The sequence below is a fragment of the Dreissena polymorpha genome, chromosome 7, assembly GCF_020536995.1.
Source record: "Dreissena polymorpha isolate Duluth1 chromosome 7, UMN_Dpol_1.0, whole genome shotgun sequence".
Taxonomy (NCBI): Eukaryota; Metazoa; Mollusca; class Bivalvia; order Myida; family Dreissenidae; genus Dreissena; species Dreissena polymorpha.
Genome location: NC_068361.1, coordinates 4864754 through 4879429, shown reverse-complemented (window position 1 = coordinate 4879429; position 14676 = coordinate 4864754). Strand labels below are relative to the sequence as shown.

Here is a 14676-nt window from a genome sequence, read left to right as displayed (position 1 = left end):
TGTTGATCAAAAGTCCCTTGGTCAATCACCTGAGATCGGAAGCTGAGCAGCTTTTGTGGTGTTTCCTTAGCCATCTTAGAATTTAGGAAATGAGCCATGAAGTCATAAGAGCATATGTTCTAAGCAAGTTTAATAATGATTGGATAAAAAATGTGACTTCTTGTTCACAATATTTCACTACAGCCATGTATTTCAACAGGAACCATTTTTAGCTTGATCAAGATATCATCACTACAACTGTTCTAAGCAAGTTTAATGATGATCATGCAAAAAATGTGGCTTCTAAAGTGTTCATATTGTATTATTATGCAAGGCTTTTTAGCTCACCTGATTGGTCAGCTGAGCTTTTTTGACCGGTCTTTGTCAGTCGTCCGTCCGTTCACATTTGTTCGTAAACACTCTAGAGGCCACATTTATTTATGATCTTCATGAAACTTGGTCAGAAGATTTGTCCCAATGATATCTCGATCGAGTTCAAAACTGGGTCAAAAACAAGGTCACTAGGTCAAACAAAAATAAAAACCTTGTAAACACTGTAGAAGTCACATTTCATGCCCAATTTTCATGTAACTGTGTAAAAACATTGGTTTTATTGATATCTCGGACAAGTTCGAAAATGGTCCAGATCGGTGAAAAAACATGGCCACAAGGGGGCGGGGCAGTTTTCTTTATATGTATATAGTCAAAATATGTGAACACTCTAGAAGTCACATTTTTGGTCCAATCTTCATGAAATTTGGTCAGAACTTTTGTTTCCTAGATTTGTGAGTTAAGTTTGAAAATGGTTCCGGTCCATTGAAAAACATGGTTGCCAGGGGGATGGGGCAGTTTTCCTTACATTTATATTGTAAAAAAGGCTTGTAAACATTCATGAATTAAGGTCATGTAACATGGGAGACAACTCTTCTAAATATTGCAATTAAGTTTAACAGTAGTTTCTCCCCTTTGACCATTAATGTTTTCATAATAATACAGTGTAGTTGTGTGAATCATTTATGTGTTAATTGTTATTCCAGGTTCGATGTTTTATGCTCACCTGATTGCTCAGGTGAGCTTTTTTGACTGGTCTTTGTCTGTCATCCGTCCGTTCACATTTGTTCGTAAACACTCTAGAGGCCACATTTATTGTCCGATCATTATGAAACTTGGTCAGAAGATTTGTCCCAATGATATCTCGATCGAGTTCGAAACTCGGTCATGCTGTGTCAAAAACTAGGTCACTAGGTCAAAAAAAAAGAAAAACCTTGTAAACACTGTAGAAGTCACATTTCATACTCAATCTTCATGTAACTTTGTCAAAATGTTTGCCTTCATGATATGTTGGTTGATTTCAAAAGTGGTTCCTGTCCATTGAAAAACATGGCCGATGGTGGGCGGGGCAGTTTTCCTTATTTGGCTATAGAGAAACCTTGTAAACACTTAGAAGTCACAATTTTTGGCCAATCATCATGAAAGTTGGTTAAACATTGGTTTAATTGATATCTCGGATGAGTTCAAAAATTGTCCAGATTTGTGAAAAAACATGGCCGCCAGTGGGCGGAGCATTTTTCTCTATATGTATTTAGTGAAAACATTTGAACACTCTAGAAGTAACATTTTTGGCCCAATTTTCATGAAATTTGGTCAAAATGTTAGCCGAAATGATATGTTGGTTGAGTTCAAAAGTGGATCCGGTCCGTTGAATAACATGGCCGCCAGTGGGCGGGGCAGTTTTCCTTATTTGGCTATAGAGAAACCTTGTTAACACTCTAGAAGTTACAATTTTTGCCCAATGATCATGAAAGTTGGTCAAAACATTGGTTTTATTGATATCTCGGACGAAATTGAAAATGGTCCAGATCGATGAAAAAATATTGCCGCCAGTGGGCGGTTCATTTTTTATGTCCCCCACTATAGTAGTGGGGGACATATTGTTTTTGCCCTGTCTGTTGGTTTGTTTGGCCAACTTTAACATTTTGCAATAACTTTTGCTATATTGAAGATAGCAACTTCATATTTGGCATGCATGTGTATCTCATGGAGCTGCACATTTTGAGTGGTGAAAGGTCAAGGTCATCCTTCAAGGTCAGAGGTCAAATATATGTGGCCCAAATCGCTTATTTTATGAATACTTTTGCAATATTGAAAATAGCAACTTGATATTTGGCATGCATGTGTATCTCATGGAGCTGCACATTTTGAGTGGTGAAAGGTCAAGGTCATCCTTCAAGGTCAGAGGTCAAATATATGTGGCCCAAATCGCTTATTTTATGAATACTTTTGCAATATTGAAGATAGCAATTTGATATTTGGCATGCATGTGTATCTCATAGAGCTGCACATTTTGAGTGGTGAAAGGTCAAGGTCAAGGTCATCCTTCAAGGTCAAATATATGGTTCAAAATTGCTCATGTAATGTCACTTCTGCAATATTGAAGCTAGCAATTTTATATTTGAAATGCGTGTGTATCTCAAGGAGCTGCACATTTTGAGTGGTGAAGGGTCAAGGTCAAGGTCATCCTTCAAGGTCAAACGTCATATAGGGGGACATTGTGTTTCACAAACACATCTTGTTTATCAATGATTTCATTTTATCATATCTTTTTGATGAAGTTGCATTAGTCATTATGTAGTTGATCTAGCTAGTTATTTATTTTAGGTTTGTTTAATACAGAAATGTCCCGAATTCAAGAAACATGTTGTTTGTTAGTTTCAGAGTGGCATTTATTTGTTAATAAAACTATACAAGTTGAGTTAGGAGTCAAAACACAAATATTTTTTTATAAATGGATCAAATTATTGGGACTCAACCGAATCTTGGACACAACAATTTTGTAGGCATATATAAGTCTCAGTGGAACTTAATAGATGAATGACGAACACGTGGGAACATTTGAGCGTCTCTGTGAGAAAAAGGGGGCTTAATACATGGGCAGAAAGTGTCGTCTCAGATTAGGCTAATTTAAGACTACACTTTCTGCTTTAACCCTTTGCATGCTAGGAAATTTGTCGTCTGCTAAATTGTCGTCTGCTGAATTTCTAAAATTAGTATTTTCTTCGATTTTTTTTCAAAGAATATTATCAGAATAGCAAACAGTTTGGATCCTGATGAGACGCCATGGTCTGTGGCGTCTCATCTGGATCCAAACTGTTTGCAAAGGCCTTCAAAATTCGGTTCCCGCACTGAAAGGGTTAATGTTTTTTTTTTTAAAGGAAGTCTTTTTCTAGCAAAAATCCAGTTTGGACGGAAAGTGTCGTCCCTTATTAGCCTATGGGGACTACGGCTCATACGCATATATTTCACGTGGAGAACACATAAGTCAACTTTCCAGGGCTTTTTTCCCTGATTTTGTGAAGCGGCCCTCAGGCCCTTGCACTTTGTGAAAAAAATGAGTCTGAAACTTGTAAAATTTGTGTAAAAATATGTTGGGAATGCTTAACATTGTGAAAAAATGAGTCGCAATAATAAGAATAAGTATATTAAAACATGTTTAATACTTGAATCATATTAAAATGTCTTCAAATAATGAATTAAAATCATATTTTCATTGTCTTGACACTTTCTTTCAACAAATAACCACTTACATTTGGATCAACAATATTCTGACTGGTAAACTTTATCTAAAAGCATAGGAAAGCCTAACCACTTTCAATATCTTGTCTTGCATATGTAAAATATTTAATCAAATTGTAATTTTGAATTGTGAAATGGCATTTTTTGACAGTTTTAAGGCCAAAAAGCCCCATTTTCATAGTTAAATATAGTTAAATTATGGCCGTTTTTGTCAAGTATTGTGGCCTTGCTAGGTTTGTGAAATGGCCGTGTTGAAATTGTGAAATGACCGTCAACATCCATTCTCTTAGAAGGAAAAAGGCCCTGTCTTTCTTATTTATTGAGTTCATTAAGACATCAGAAGCGTCCCACTAAGGTCTTCTTTGAACATTTTCATCAGTAAGCCTGTTCAACTTAGTGGGATCTGTGTAAAAATGCAAAGATTTGATGTGTTGGAGGGATTGGCAGCTGAAATTACTTTTGAATCATGAAATCTTAAATATGATTACTCAACTACCAAATCATTGAGGAGAAAAACAAAATGTTTCTATTCTAAAACAAATGTTAAGTTTGAGACACATGTCCACATTTTTCTTAGTTCAGTTTTGATAATTTAAGAAACTTGTCTTCAATTCACCTTAGGTCAGTGTAGATAATTTGAGACACGATTCTATATTTCACCTTAATTCAGTGTAGATAATTTGAGACACAATTCTATATTTCACCTTATTTCAGTGTAGATAATTTGAGATACAGTTCTATATTTCACCTTTATTCAGTGTAGATAATTGGAGACAAAATTTTATATTTCACCTTAATTCAGTGTAGATAATTGGAGATACAATTCTATATTTTACCTTAATTCAGTAAGGATAATTGGAGACAAAATTCTATATTTCACCTTAATTCAGTGTAGATAATTTGAGACACAATTCTATATTTCACCTTATTTCAGTGTAGATAATTTGAGATACAATTCTATATTTCACCTTTATTCAGTGTAGATAATTGGAGACAAAATTCTATATTTCACCTTAATTCAGTGTAGATAATTGGAGATACAATTCTATATTTTACCTTAATTCAGTGTAGATAATTGGAGACAAAATTCTATATTTCACCTTAATTCAGTGTAGATAATTGGAGACACAATTCTATATTTCACCTTGGAGACACAATTGTATATTTCATCTTAATTCAGTGTAGATAATTTGAGACACAATTGTATATTTCACCTTAATTCAGTGTAGATAATTGGAGACACAATTCTATATTTCACCTTAATTCAGTGTAGATAATTGGAGACCGCATGGTGTGAAGGGATATATAACAATAACAGTGAAATAAAATTGGTTATTTTACTGTTTGTTTTAGGTCAGATGACAAATTTAGCTGTCAGTGATATAAAGCAAATATACTTCTCCTATATTAAACTGGGACTGACTTTATGGGCCGAATATATTAAAATACTGTTGCAATGAATATATTTGATTCCTTATAGGAAGCTATGAAAAAAAAAGACAAATATCCTCTATGTAATTGATGTGAATTCAGTTCAAGAGTGCCATGAGGGCCATGTTGTCGAGCTATATGATATTTTACTGTTTTAGGTCAGTGTTATAACCTGGAGAAGGATTCGGTGCCAGGGGTGTCGATTGATCTGGAGTGTAACCTGGCCAGCATGGATACGCTGGAGTTCGTACTGGTCAGAGAAAACAGTAAGGCTTACACAAATATTTGCCATGGTCTGGCAAAACTGGGCTTATTGTATGTGCAAAAAGTGTCTGGCAAAACTGGGCTTATTGTATGTGCAAAAAGTGTCTGACAAAACTGGGCTTATTGTATGTGCAAAAAGTGTCTGGCAAAACTGGGCTTATTGTATGTGCAAAAAGTGTCTGTCAAAACTGGGCTTATTGTATGTGCAAAAAGTGTCTGACAAAACTGGGCTTATTGTATGTGCAAAAAGTGTGTGGCAAAACTGGGCTTATTGTATGTGCAAAAAGTGTCTGGCAAAACTGGGCTTATCGTATGTGCAAAAAGTGTCTGGCAAAACTGGGCTTATTGTATGTGCAAAAAGTGTCTGTCAAAACTGGGCTTATTGTATGTGCAAAAAGGGTCTGGCAAAACTGGGCTTATTGTATGTGCAAAAAGTGTCTGGCAAAACTGGGCTTATTGTATGTGCAAAAAGTGTCTGGCAAAACTGGGCTTATTGTATGTGCAAAAAGTGTCTGGAAAAACTGGACTTATTGTATGTGCAAAAAGTGTCTGGCAAAACTGGGCTTATTGTATGTGCAAAAAGTGTCTGACAAAACTGGGCTTATTGTATGTGCAAAAAGTGTCTGACAAAACTGGGCTTATTGTATGTGCAAAAAGTGTCTGGTAAAACTGGGCTTATTGTATGTGCAAAAGGTGTCTGACAAAACTGGGCTTATTGTATGTGCAAAAAGTGTGTGGAAAAACTGGACTTATTGTATGTGCAAAAAGTGTCTGGTAAAACTGGGCTTATTGTATGTGCAAAAAGTGTCTGGAAAAACTGGACTTATTGTATGTGCAAAAAGTGTCTGGCAAAACTGGACTTATTGTATGTGCAAAAAGTGTCTGGCAAAACTGGGCTTATTATATGTGCAAAAAGTGTCTGGCAAAACTGGGCTTATTGTATGTGCAAAAAGTGTCTGGCAAAACTGGGCTTATTGTATGTGCAAAAAGTGTCTGTCAAAACTGGGCTTATTGTATGTGCAAAAAATGTCTGGCAAAACTGGGCTTATTGTATGTGCAAAAAATGTCTGGCAAAGCTGGGCTTATTGTATGTGCAAAAAGTGTCTGGCAAAACTGGGCTTATTGTATGTGCAAAAAATGTCTGGCAAAGCTGGGCTTATTGTATGTGCAAAACATGTCTGGCAAAACTGGGCTTATTGTATGTGCAAAAGGTGTCTGGCAAAACTGGGCTTATTGTATGTGCAAAAAGTGTCTGGCAAAACTGGGCTTATTGTATGTGCAAAAAGTGTCTGCCAAAACTGGGCTTATTGTATGTGCAAAAAGTGTCTGGCAAAACTGGGCTTATTGTATGTGCAAAAAGTGTCTGCCAAAACTGGGCTTATTGTATGTGCAAAAAGTGTCTGGCAAAACTGGACTTATTGTATGTGCAAAAAGTGTGTGGCAAAACTGGGCTTATTGTATGTGCAAAAAGTGTCTGATAAAACTGGGCTTATTGTATGTGCAAAAAGTGTTTGGCAAAACTGGGCTTATTGTATGTGCAAAAAGTGTCTGGTAAAACTGGGCTTATTGTATGTGCAAAAAGTGTCTGGCAAAACTGGACTTATTGTATGTGCAAAAAGTGTCTGCCAAAACTGGGCTTATTGTATGTGCAAAAAGTGTCCTCTTAGGTTAGAAGTCTGTACAGGCTATTCAGGACGACAATGTCAGCTTAATGGATTTGGTTTGTTTAACCTTTCCTTCATAAGAAGCTAAGTGAAAAAGGCTATGTGCAAACAGCATTAAACCAGAACAGCCTGCGAGTAACTCGCAGTCTGTTCAGGTTTTATGCTGTTTGCTGCTCATCAGTATCTAAGGGTTATAAATGAAGCCTTAAAAACTTGAACCTAGTAAGAAAGGTCTTCAAGATACGTATCTATGTGGTAAAAGGATAAAGGAAGCCTCTTTTAAACGAAAAAATAAGTGAAGGCCGAAAGTGTCCTCACTGATTAGCCTGTGCAGACTGCAAAGACTTATCTGGGAGAATACTATACATACATACATAGATTAAGCCAATACTATACATACATACATGGATTAAGCCAATACTATACATACAGACATGGATTAAGCCAATACTATACATACAGACATGGATTAAGCCAATACTATACATACATACATGGATTAAGCCAATACTATACATACATACATGGATTAAGCCAATACTATACATACATACATGGATTAAGCCAATACTATACATACATACATGGATTAAGCCAATACTATACATACATACATGGATTAAGCCAATACTATACATACATACATGGATTAAGCCAATACTATACATACATACATGGATTAAGCCCCTTTATTCCAGTGATGAGAGGCATGTGTCAGATAGCACCTGTTGTGCCATGGACTTCTTATTAATAGTTTTTTGTGCCTCTTAATGTTTGGGCACTGAACAAAAAATATGTATTGTAATTTGCACAAAAACATAGATAATGTTAAATTTAGGAATGATATTGATTTAACCCTTTTCTCCATAAAAAGCAAAGTGAAAATTGCTTTTGCAACCATCATAAAACCAGAACAGCCTGCAAGTTACTCCCAGCCTGTTCAGGTTTTATGATGTTTGCTGCTAATCAGTAACTAAGGATTGGAAATTCAGCCTTTAAAACTTGAATTTAGTAAACAAGTTTTTTAAGTTAAAGTAACTTTCTATTATTATTATGGACTACAAATGTGTAAAAATGTGTTTCTAAGTGGTAAAGTTTTAACATTTGTTATCCAAGATCGGATATCAGTAGGGTTTTAGAAATTATAGAATTAATATGTTATTGTTTGATGGCTGATATCAACCCTCATTTTAAGACACAAACACCAAGAACGTACAGAAGGGTGTCAGAAATCATGTTATCAATATGTCACATCTACAAATGTACAGTATGGTGTCAGAAATCATGTTATCAATATGTCACATCTACAAACGTACAGTATGGTGTCAGAATCATATAATCAATATTTCATGTCTAAAAACGTTTCTCGCCTCCTGGCGTCCACAGGTTCAAGAGGTGACGCCACAGAAGTGGACAATGGCAAGTCCTCAGAGATGGCTGAGTCGCTCACGAGTCACCACTACAAGTCCTACCTGGTCAGCATGGTGCACAAACTGAGGACCAACACAGAGGTGCAGCTCGGTACGGCATTTACTGCTTTTATGGAATTTTATTTTAAAGGAAGTCTCTTCTTAATGAAAATCCAGTCAAGGCCGAGAGTGTCATCCTTGATAAATCCAGTCAAGGCCGAGAGTGTCATCCTTGATAAATCCAGTCAAGGCCAAGAGTGTCATCCTTGATAAATCCAGTCAAGGCGGAGAGTGTCATCCTTGATAAGCCTGTTTGGACTGCAGTCAAGGCAGAGAGTGTCATCCTTGATAAGCCTGTTTGGACTGCAGTCAAGGCGGAGAGTGTCATCCTTGATAAGCCTGTTTGGACTGCAGTCAAGGCGGAGAGTGTCATCCTTGATAAGCCTGTTTGGACTGCACATGCTAATTTTTTATGACACTTTAGGAACATGTATTAAGCCCTGTTATCACAGAGGTTCAGCGGGGAATGGCATTTATGGCTTTGGATAAATCATATTTCCATTTCAGGGCTTCCCCTGGCTTAAAATTAGTGTAAGCTTTGTTTTAGCAAATTCTGCTCATTTTGGTTATTTCATGGATGATGGGTAATATGAAGGAAAAATTGTAGCTGAATAGAAATGTCCTCATTGCCAAATTGGTCATGGCTTAATTGGCAAATGACAGAGTTAGCCCTGCCATCTTATATTCTCCTTTCAAATTTTCATATTTTAGTTTAAACCTATTGATTTAAGCTGGATTGCATCGACAGCCTGATGCTTATTGAAATGCTCTAGAGTATGTCCCCTGGGTAGAATCAATACTTAATGTAGTGCGGGTGATGTCAATAACGCTCCCTAATTGTGGATCAAACTATTGCCCTACCTGTCGCTAGGCATACATCATTTCCACTATGCCATGGTTGACCTTACCATCAACATTTTATATATTAATAGTTCTTAAAGGCCCACTCCACTGAAGATGAATCAAAGCACTCGGAACGGGCATCATTTAATTGTTTAAATTTTCGAAAGTCTGTTGATATAAATTTAACTGTAAGCTTGGTCCAGAAGTAGTATGCTTTGTTGCTTTACTCCAAATGCCTTACAGCTATCTCATGTTCAGAAACTGTACAATTAATTATCACAAACTGATTATTAGTCATTTATTGGCCTAAGTATGTGAACTTAAAAAGAACTCGATGAGCTTAATCATGAAAAGTATGAATGTGTTACTAGTAAATGAATGCATTGATATCACTGAAATACTGTTGAAAATGGCAGAAACCCAAACAAAAACACAACTAAACTACAAACATGTGATCTTAACCCTTTCAGTGCGGGAACCGAATTTTGAAGGCCTTTGCAAACAGTTTGGATCCAGATGAGACGCCACAGAACGTGGCGTCTCATCAGGATCCAAACTGTTTGCTATTCTGATAGTATTCTTTGAAAAAAATCAAAGAAAATGCTAATTTTAGAAATTCAGCAGACGACATTTTAGCAGAAGACAAATTTCCCAGCATGCAAAGGGTTAACTCCCAGACATGTATTGTTATGATATGAGGCTAGTTCTGGGAAAACGGGGTGTAATGCATGTGCAGTCCACACAGGATCACCAGGGAGGACACTTTCTGCTTTTATGGATTTTTTATCTTAAGGGAGTCTCTTCTACATAAAAATCCAGTAAGGTGGAAAGTGTTGGCCCTGTCGAGCATTTTGCCAAGATGAGGCTCATTTGATGAAAAATACTCTCTGCCATGAGTTAGAATTTGGAAAAATGTCTGGGTACAAGCACAGCTGAGAAGTTCAAATCCTATAAAAATTACATGCCATATAGCCTGTTAGTATTTGAATGCAGCTATCATTGGTGGATGAAATGGGTTGGCTTTGTTTGTACCTTGAAATGACAGATTCCATAATTTAGGATATCCAGGGCCCGTATTCACCAACCGATTCTTAGACTTAAGAATAAAGAATAGACTTGGAACCAAGAAAAATGTGTTCAGTGTTTGAATATATACAGGCCTCCACCGGTGATTATGTCATTAACAAAATGTTCTATATGAAGAATAATATAGATAGAGATGTTTACTGCAGAGTTTAACTCAAAATTAAAGAAATTCTTGAATATTCTAATTTAAAGAATTTTCTTTATTCTTAGACTTAACTCCAAGAATTGTTTGGTGAATACGGCCCCTGGACATTATCTGTTTAGCCTTGTTCTGGGATATCTGAGCATATTGTATGTGCCTAAGGTGTTGTCCTAGATTAGCCTGTGCAGTCTAATCTGTCTCGACATTTTAGGCAGATGATGCATTAAGCCCCGTGGTCCCATAACGCTCCTCAGGTTAATTCCTGGTTTGATGTTCCAGGGATAAGCGGAGAAAAGGTAGACATAGACCCTGTGGTCAGCAAAAGCAGTGCGCGAATCTTCCGACAGAAGGCCGTCACCTACAATGCTGATAACATCGCATCATGTGATATCTTCGAGGACAAAGATGGAGGTAACTCTCTGATTGTTTTGTTTTCAAGCCAAAATACAGATTATGAGAAGGCATGCATTACAGATTATGTAGGTTATGAACAGTCATGCATGCATAAATTGATGCATTTGTAAATAATCTGAGGTTATTTTATTAGCTTGGCTTCTTTCGGAGAAAACATTCTGTTAAGGTTTTTAACATTGGCTCGTAAATCGAAGTTCTACCTACAACTTTGAAACCTCACATGTAGCTGCACCTTGAAGAGTTCTACACACCACACCCATTTTTGGGTCTCTACGTCAAAGGTCAAGGTCACTGTGACCTCTTAAAAAAAAAATTCTGACAAGCTCAAGCTTCCGCAGCCGAGTGTGGCACTCATTATGGGGTGCTCTTGTTATATTATATATAGATAATCTGAAGAAACAATTCCCTAATGTGGACAGCATATTGAATGGATTATGCCCCTTGAAACACAGTTCTCTGTCCATACCCTCAAACTTTTCACATCTTTCACACAAAGTACACCTGCACTTTTAAACCTATATGCATTCTTCCTTATTGTATGAACATGATTGTGAATGTGTTAATTGGATCATCCTTTACTTTGTTAAAAATTGCTCAAGTAAATCTTAGTTCTCAAATAATAATTTTTATATCATGCTTTGTATGACTTGAGGTGTCAGGAGCAAACGCCTCTGCTCTTTCAAGTTCTAGTAAATTCTGACATGTCATTGGATAATTGCTTTGATCATGGTGGTGATGGTGTTTGTGATGTTGTAGACGATGATGATGATGATGATGGTGGAAGTGGTCATAATGATAATGATGATGACGATGATGATGATCATGATGTTGATGGTTGTGATTTTTGTTGTGGTAATGATGATGGAAATAAAGATTATCATTATTTTGGTGGTAATAATAATGATGATGATGAAGGTAGTGGTGGTTGGGGTGGTGGTATTGACAATGGTGGTGGTGGTGATGATGATGAGAAGGAGGATAACTATGGTGATAATAATGGTGATGGTGGTGGTAGTGATTGTGATGATGAATATGATGATGGCAACAACAATGATGATCACATTGTTTAATGGTCTTACAGCAAACCAACTCCATTAAGCTCCCATATATTTCCTCAACCCTTCTATTGCTAAAAAAACTCAGATATGACCTATGTTTCATTAAAACTTCCACCGAAAAATCAAAAGATTTTCTGTTGATCTATACATGTCTTATTTCTGTTTCTGTTGTGCAGGTAAATCTGTATTCCGTCTCGCCTACTTTAATGGACACGAGTTCAAACACCATGACTTCGAAGCAGACACTGCAGTGTGTAATGAGATTGTACAGAAGTTTAACAACATACTTGAGCTCAGGTTGAGTCCAGTACGGAAGGAATACGTTGCTAACAGAGACAGGAAGTTGATGAAGAAGCGGGATTTTGCATTGATATGAAACTTTGCGATGTATACTGTTAAATCATAATAATATTATTCGAGGCACTTTAATTTTATTTGATTGTTTTGGTTGATCGATTCATGAAGTTAAAGGTTGAACTTTCTTCTATGCAAGAATACTTTTTAAAGTTGTTAAACTATTTACCACATAAATACGTATTTTTACGCATTTGTAGTCCCTGTGAAAGTTTAATTTAATTAAAGACCCTTCTTACTAGATTCTAGTTTTAAAGGCTTCATTTCCAACCCTGAGATACTCGTGAGCAGCAAACAGCATAAAACCTGAACAGAGTTACTCGCAGGCTGTTCTGGTTTTATGCTGTTTGCACATAGCGAGCTTTTTTAGCCATTTTTTATTGTTACCAAGAATGCCTTTTAGAATTTCTGGGTTTTCCAATAATTTCGAGGTGGGGGGGGGGGGAGTTATTTTCTGTACATGTCTAGTCTTGTGCTTACTTGAAGTTTGTTTTAAACCTAAATGAGCCTAACTCTGTGAAAATGGGTCTTAATGCATTTGCCTAAATGTCTGCACAGGCTTATGTCTACACAGGCTAATGTCCACACAGGCTAATATCCGCACAGGCTAATGTCCGCACAGGCTAATCAGGAACAACATTTTCCGCCTAGACTGAATTTTCATTAAGAAAAGACCTCATTTAATATAAAAAAATCTTAAGAAAAGGAAAGTATCAAGTTTATTTTGAAAGTGTCGTCCCTGATTAGTATAGAAGGGCTGCACAGTCTTAACTGGGATGACACTATGCACATGCATTAAACCCCCTTTTCACAGAGCGAGGCTCATTTATGTTGGTTAAATTGTATAAGTAAAAGCAGGATCATGTCTAAAGCTGAAATCTGTCTTGAGAAAATTTACTGCTCAAATAGAGTATGCCTATTGCAAAACAGGCACATTGTAATAACTTGTATTTGTGTGTTCTTTGTTATATGTAAATATTGTTAGAGTAAAAGAAGACGGATATAGTCTTTAAAAATAATGAAATATTTTGGAGTAAAATTATATTTATGTGTAAATATATATGTATGTATTGTGTTCAGTATAACAAATTAACACATTTATCTATTTATTTAATTCAGTAAAAAATATTACTGAAATCAATTCTTGAGTTTTCATAGTGCACCCATTACTCATTTCTAAAACTAGTGGTGATCCATAAGAATTTTAATCAAAGTACTGACAGTACTGGTGTGACGATGCTTTTGAACAGGATTGATATAAAAGCATCTATTTAAGTTTATCTACATCACCACAATTGTGTATTTGGGTACGAACATTTTGCGTAGGAAAAAAATGGTTACGAAAATTTTGGGTACAACAATTATGCCAAAAAAATTAAGTACGTAAAAAGATTTGGTAACAAAAAAAATTTGGGTAGGAAAAAAATTGGGTACGAAGAAAAATTTGGTTACGAGCAAAAATTTGGGAAGGAAAAAAAAAATGGGTACGAACAAAATTGGGTATGAAAAATGTAGGGTACGAAAAAAAAATTGGGGGTACGGGGAAGTAGTACCCGTGGGGAAATTGATCCTTTCAGCGAAACTGGGAGGCGGGTTACATTCTCGATCAAATATAACAAGAAATATCTTTAAAAAGGTATTCAGCATGTATTTTCTGTACCACTTATCTTAAAAAACTGTCTGTTACAGTAAAACATTTGTGGGTTATAACATTACGTTTCAGCATATAAATTCAAAACTTGACATGCTCTTTCATTACACCATGCTCTTTAATTTCACATGTATATCATACCAAACTTTATATTTTGTTGTTTCCTTTCCTAAGTTAATGATGCTATGTGTACGGACGTGATTTCACAATTTCCATGTGCATGAACGTATAATTTTTCTCTTTTGATTATTGTTCTTTTTCTCTAATTCAATAAGCTTAGGCATGTTTGTTCGTTAAGTATGGCAATAATTTCATGATGATACCCGATCGAAAGTGGGTATGAGCACATAGTCGTAAGAGAACTTGAATATGTGAGTTCGCCCATGAACACATGGTAAGGTTAACTAAATCTCTGTGATATGACGTAATATGTGTTTAAAACAGCAAAAATATCCAACAAACGAATAAATTGTCAAACATAGTATGTGCACTGATGTGGCTCTGTAATTTATGTTTGAAAAGTTTATAAAATATGCAAAATGAGAAAGCACGCAGAAGAGCGAGTATCACAGATATGATACGGCTATTATGCTGTTTATATACCATAGTCGCTACAACGTTTACAAATGACAGGTTCGAAATAATTCGTTTTCTTTACACTCATGATCGAGTTGAAAGTTATAATACACGTTTTAATTAGAAATTTATTTATTGAATCACGACAAGTGTCAAATACAATACAGAAAAT

The 14676-nt window shown here is 36.0% G+C and overlaps 1 protein-coding gene across 1 annotated transcript in view; it reads left to right on the top strand.

Moving 5' to 3' along the window:
* LOC127837371 (target of rapamycin complex 2 subunit MAPKAP1-like) overlaps positions 1–14410 on the top strand; it is a 57736-nt gene extending 43326 nt beyond the window's left edge. The window contains exons 9-12 of the mRNA XM_052364360.1: positions 5142–5249; positions 8298–8432; positions 10731–10862; positions 12100–14410. Of these exons, the coding sequence (XP_052220320.1) occupies positions 5142–5249; positions 8298–8432; positions 10731–10862; positions 12100–12299 (575 nt within the window). The 3' untranslated portion in view covers positions 12300–14410. The remainder of the gene's footprint in view (positions 1–5141; positions 5250–8297; positions 8433–10730; positions 10863–12099) is intronic.
* The last annotated feature ends 266 nt before the right edge of the window (positions 14411–14676 follow it).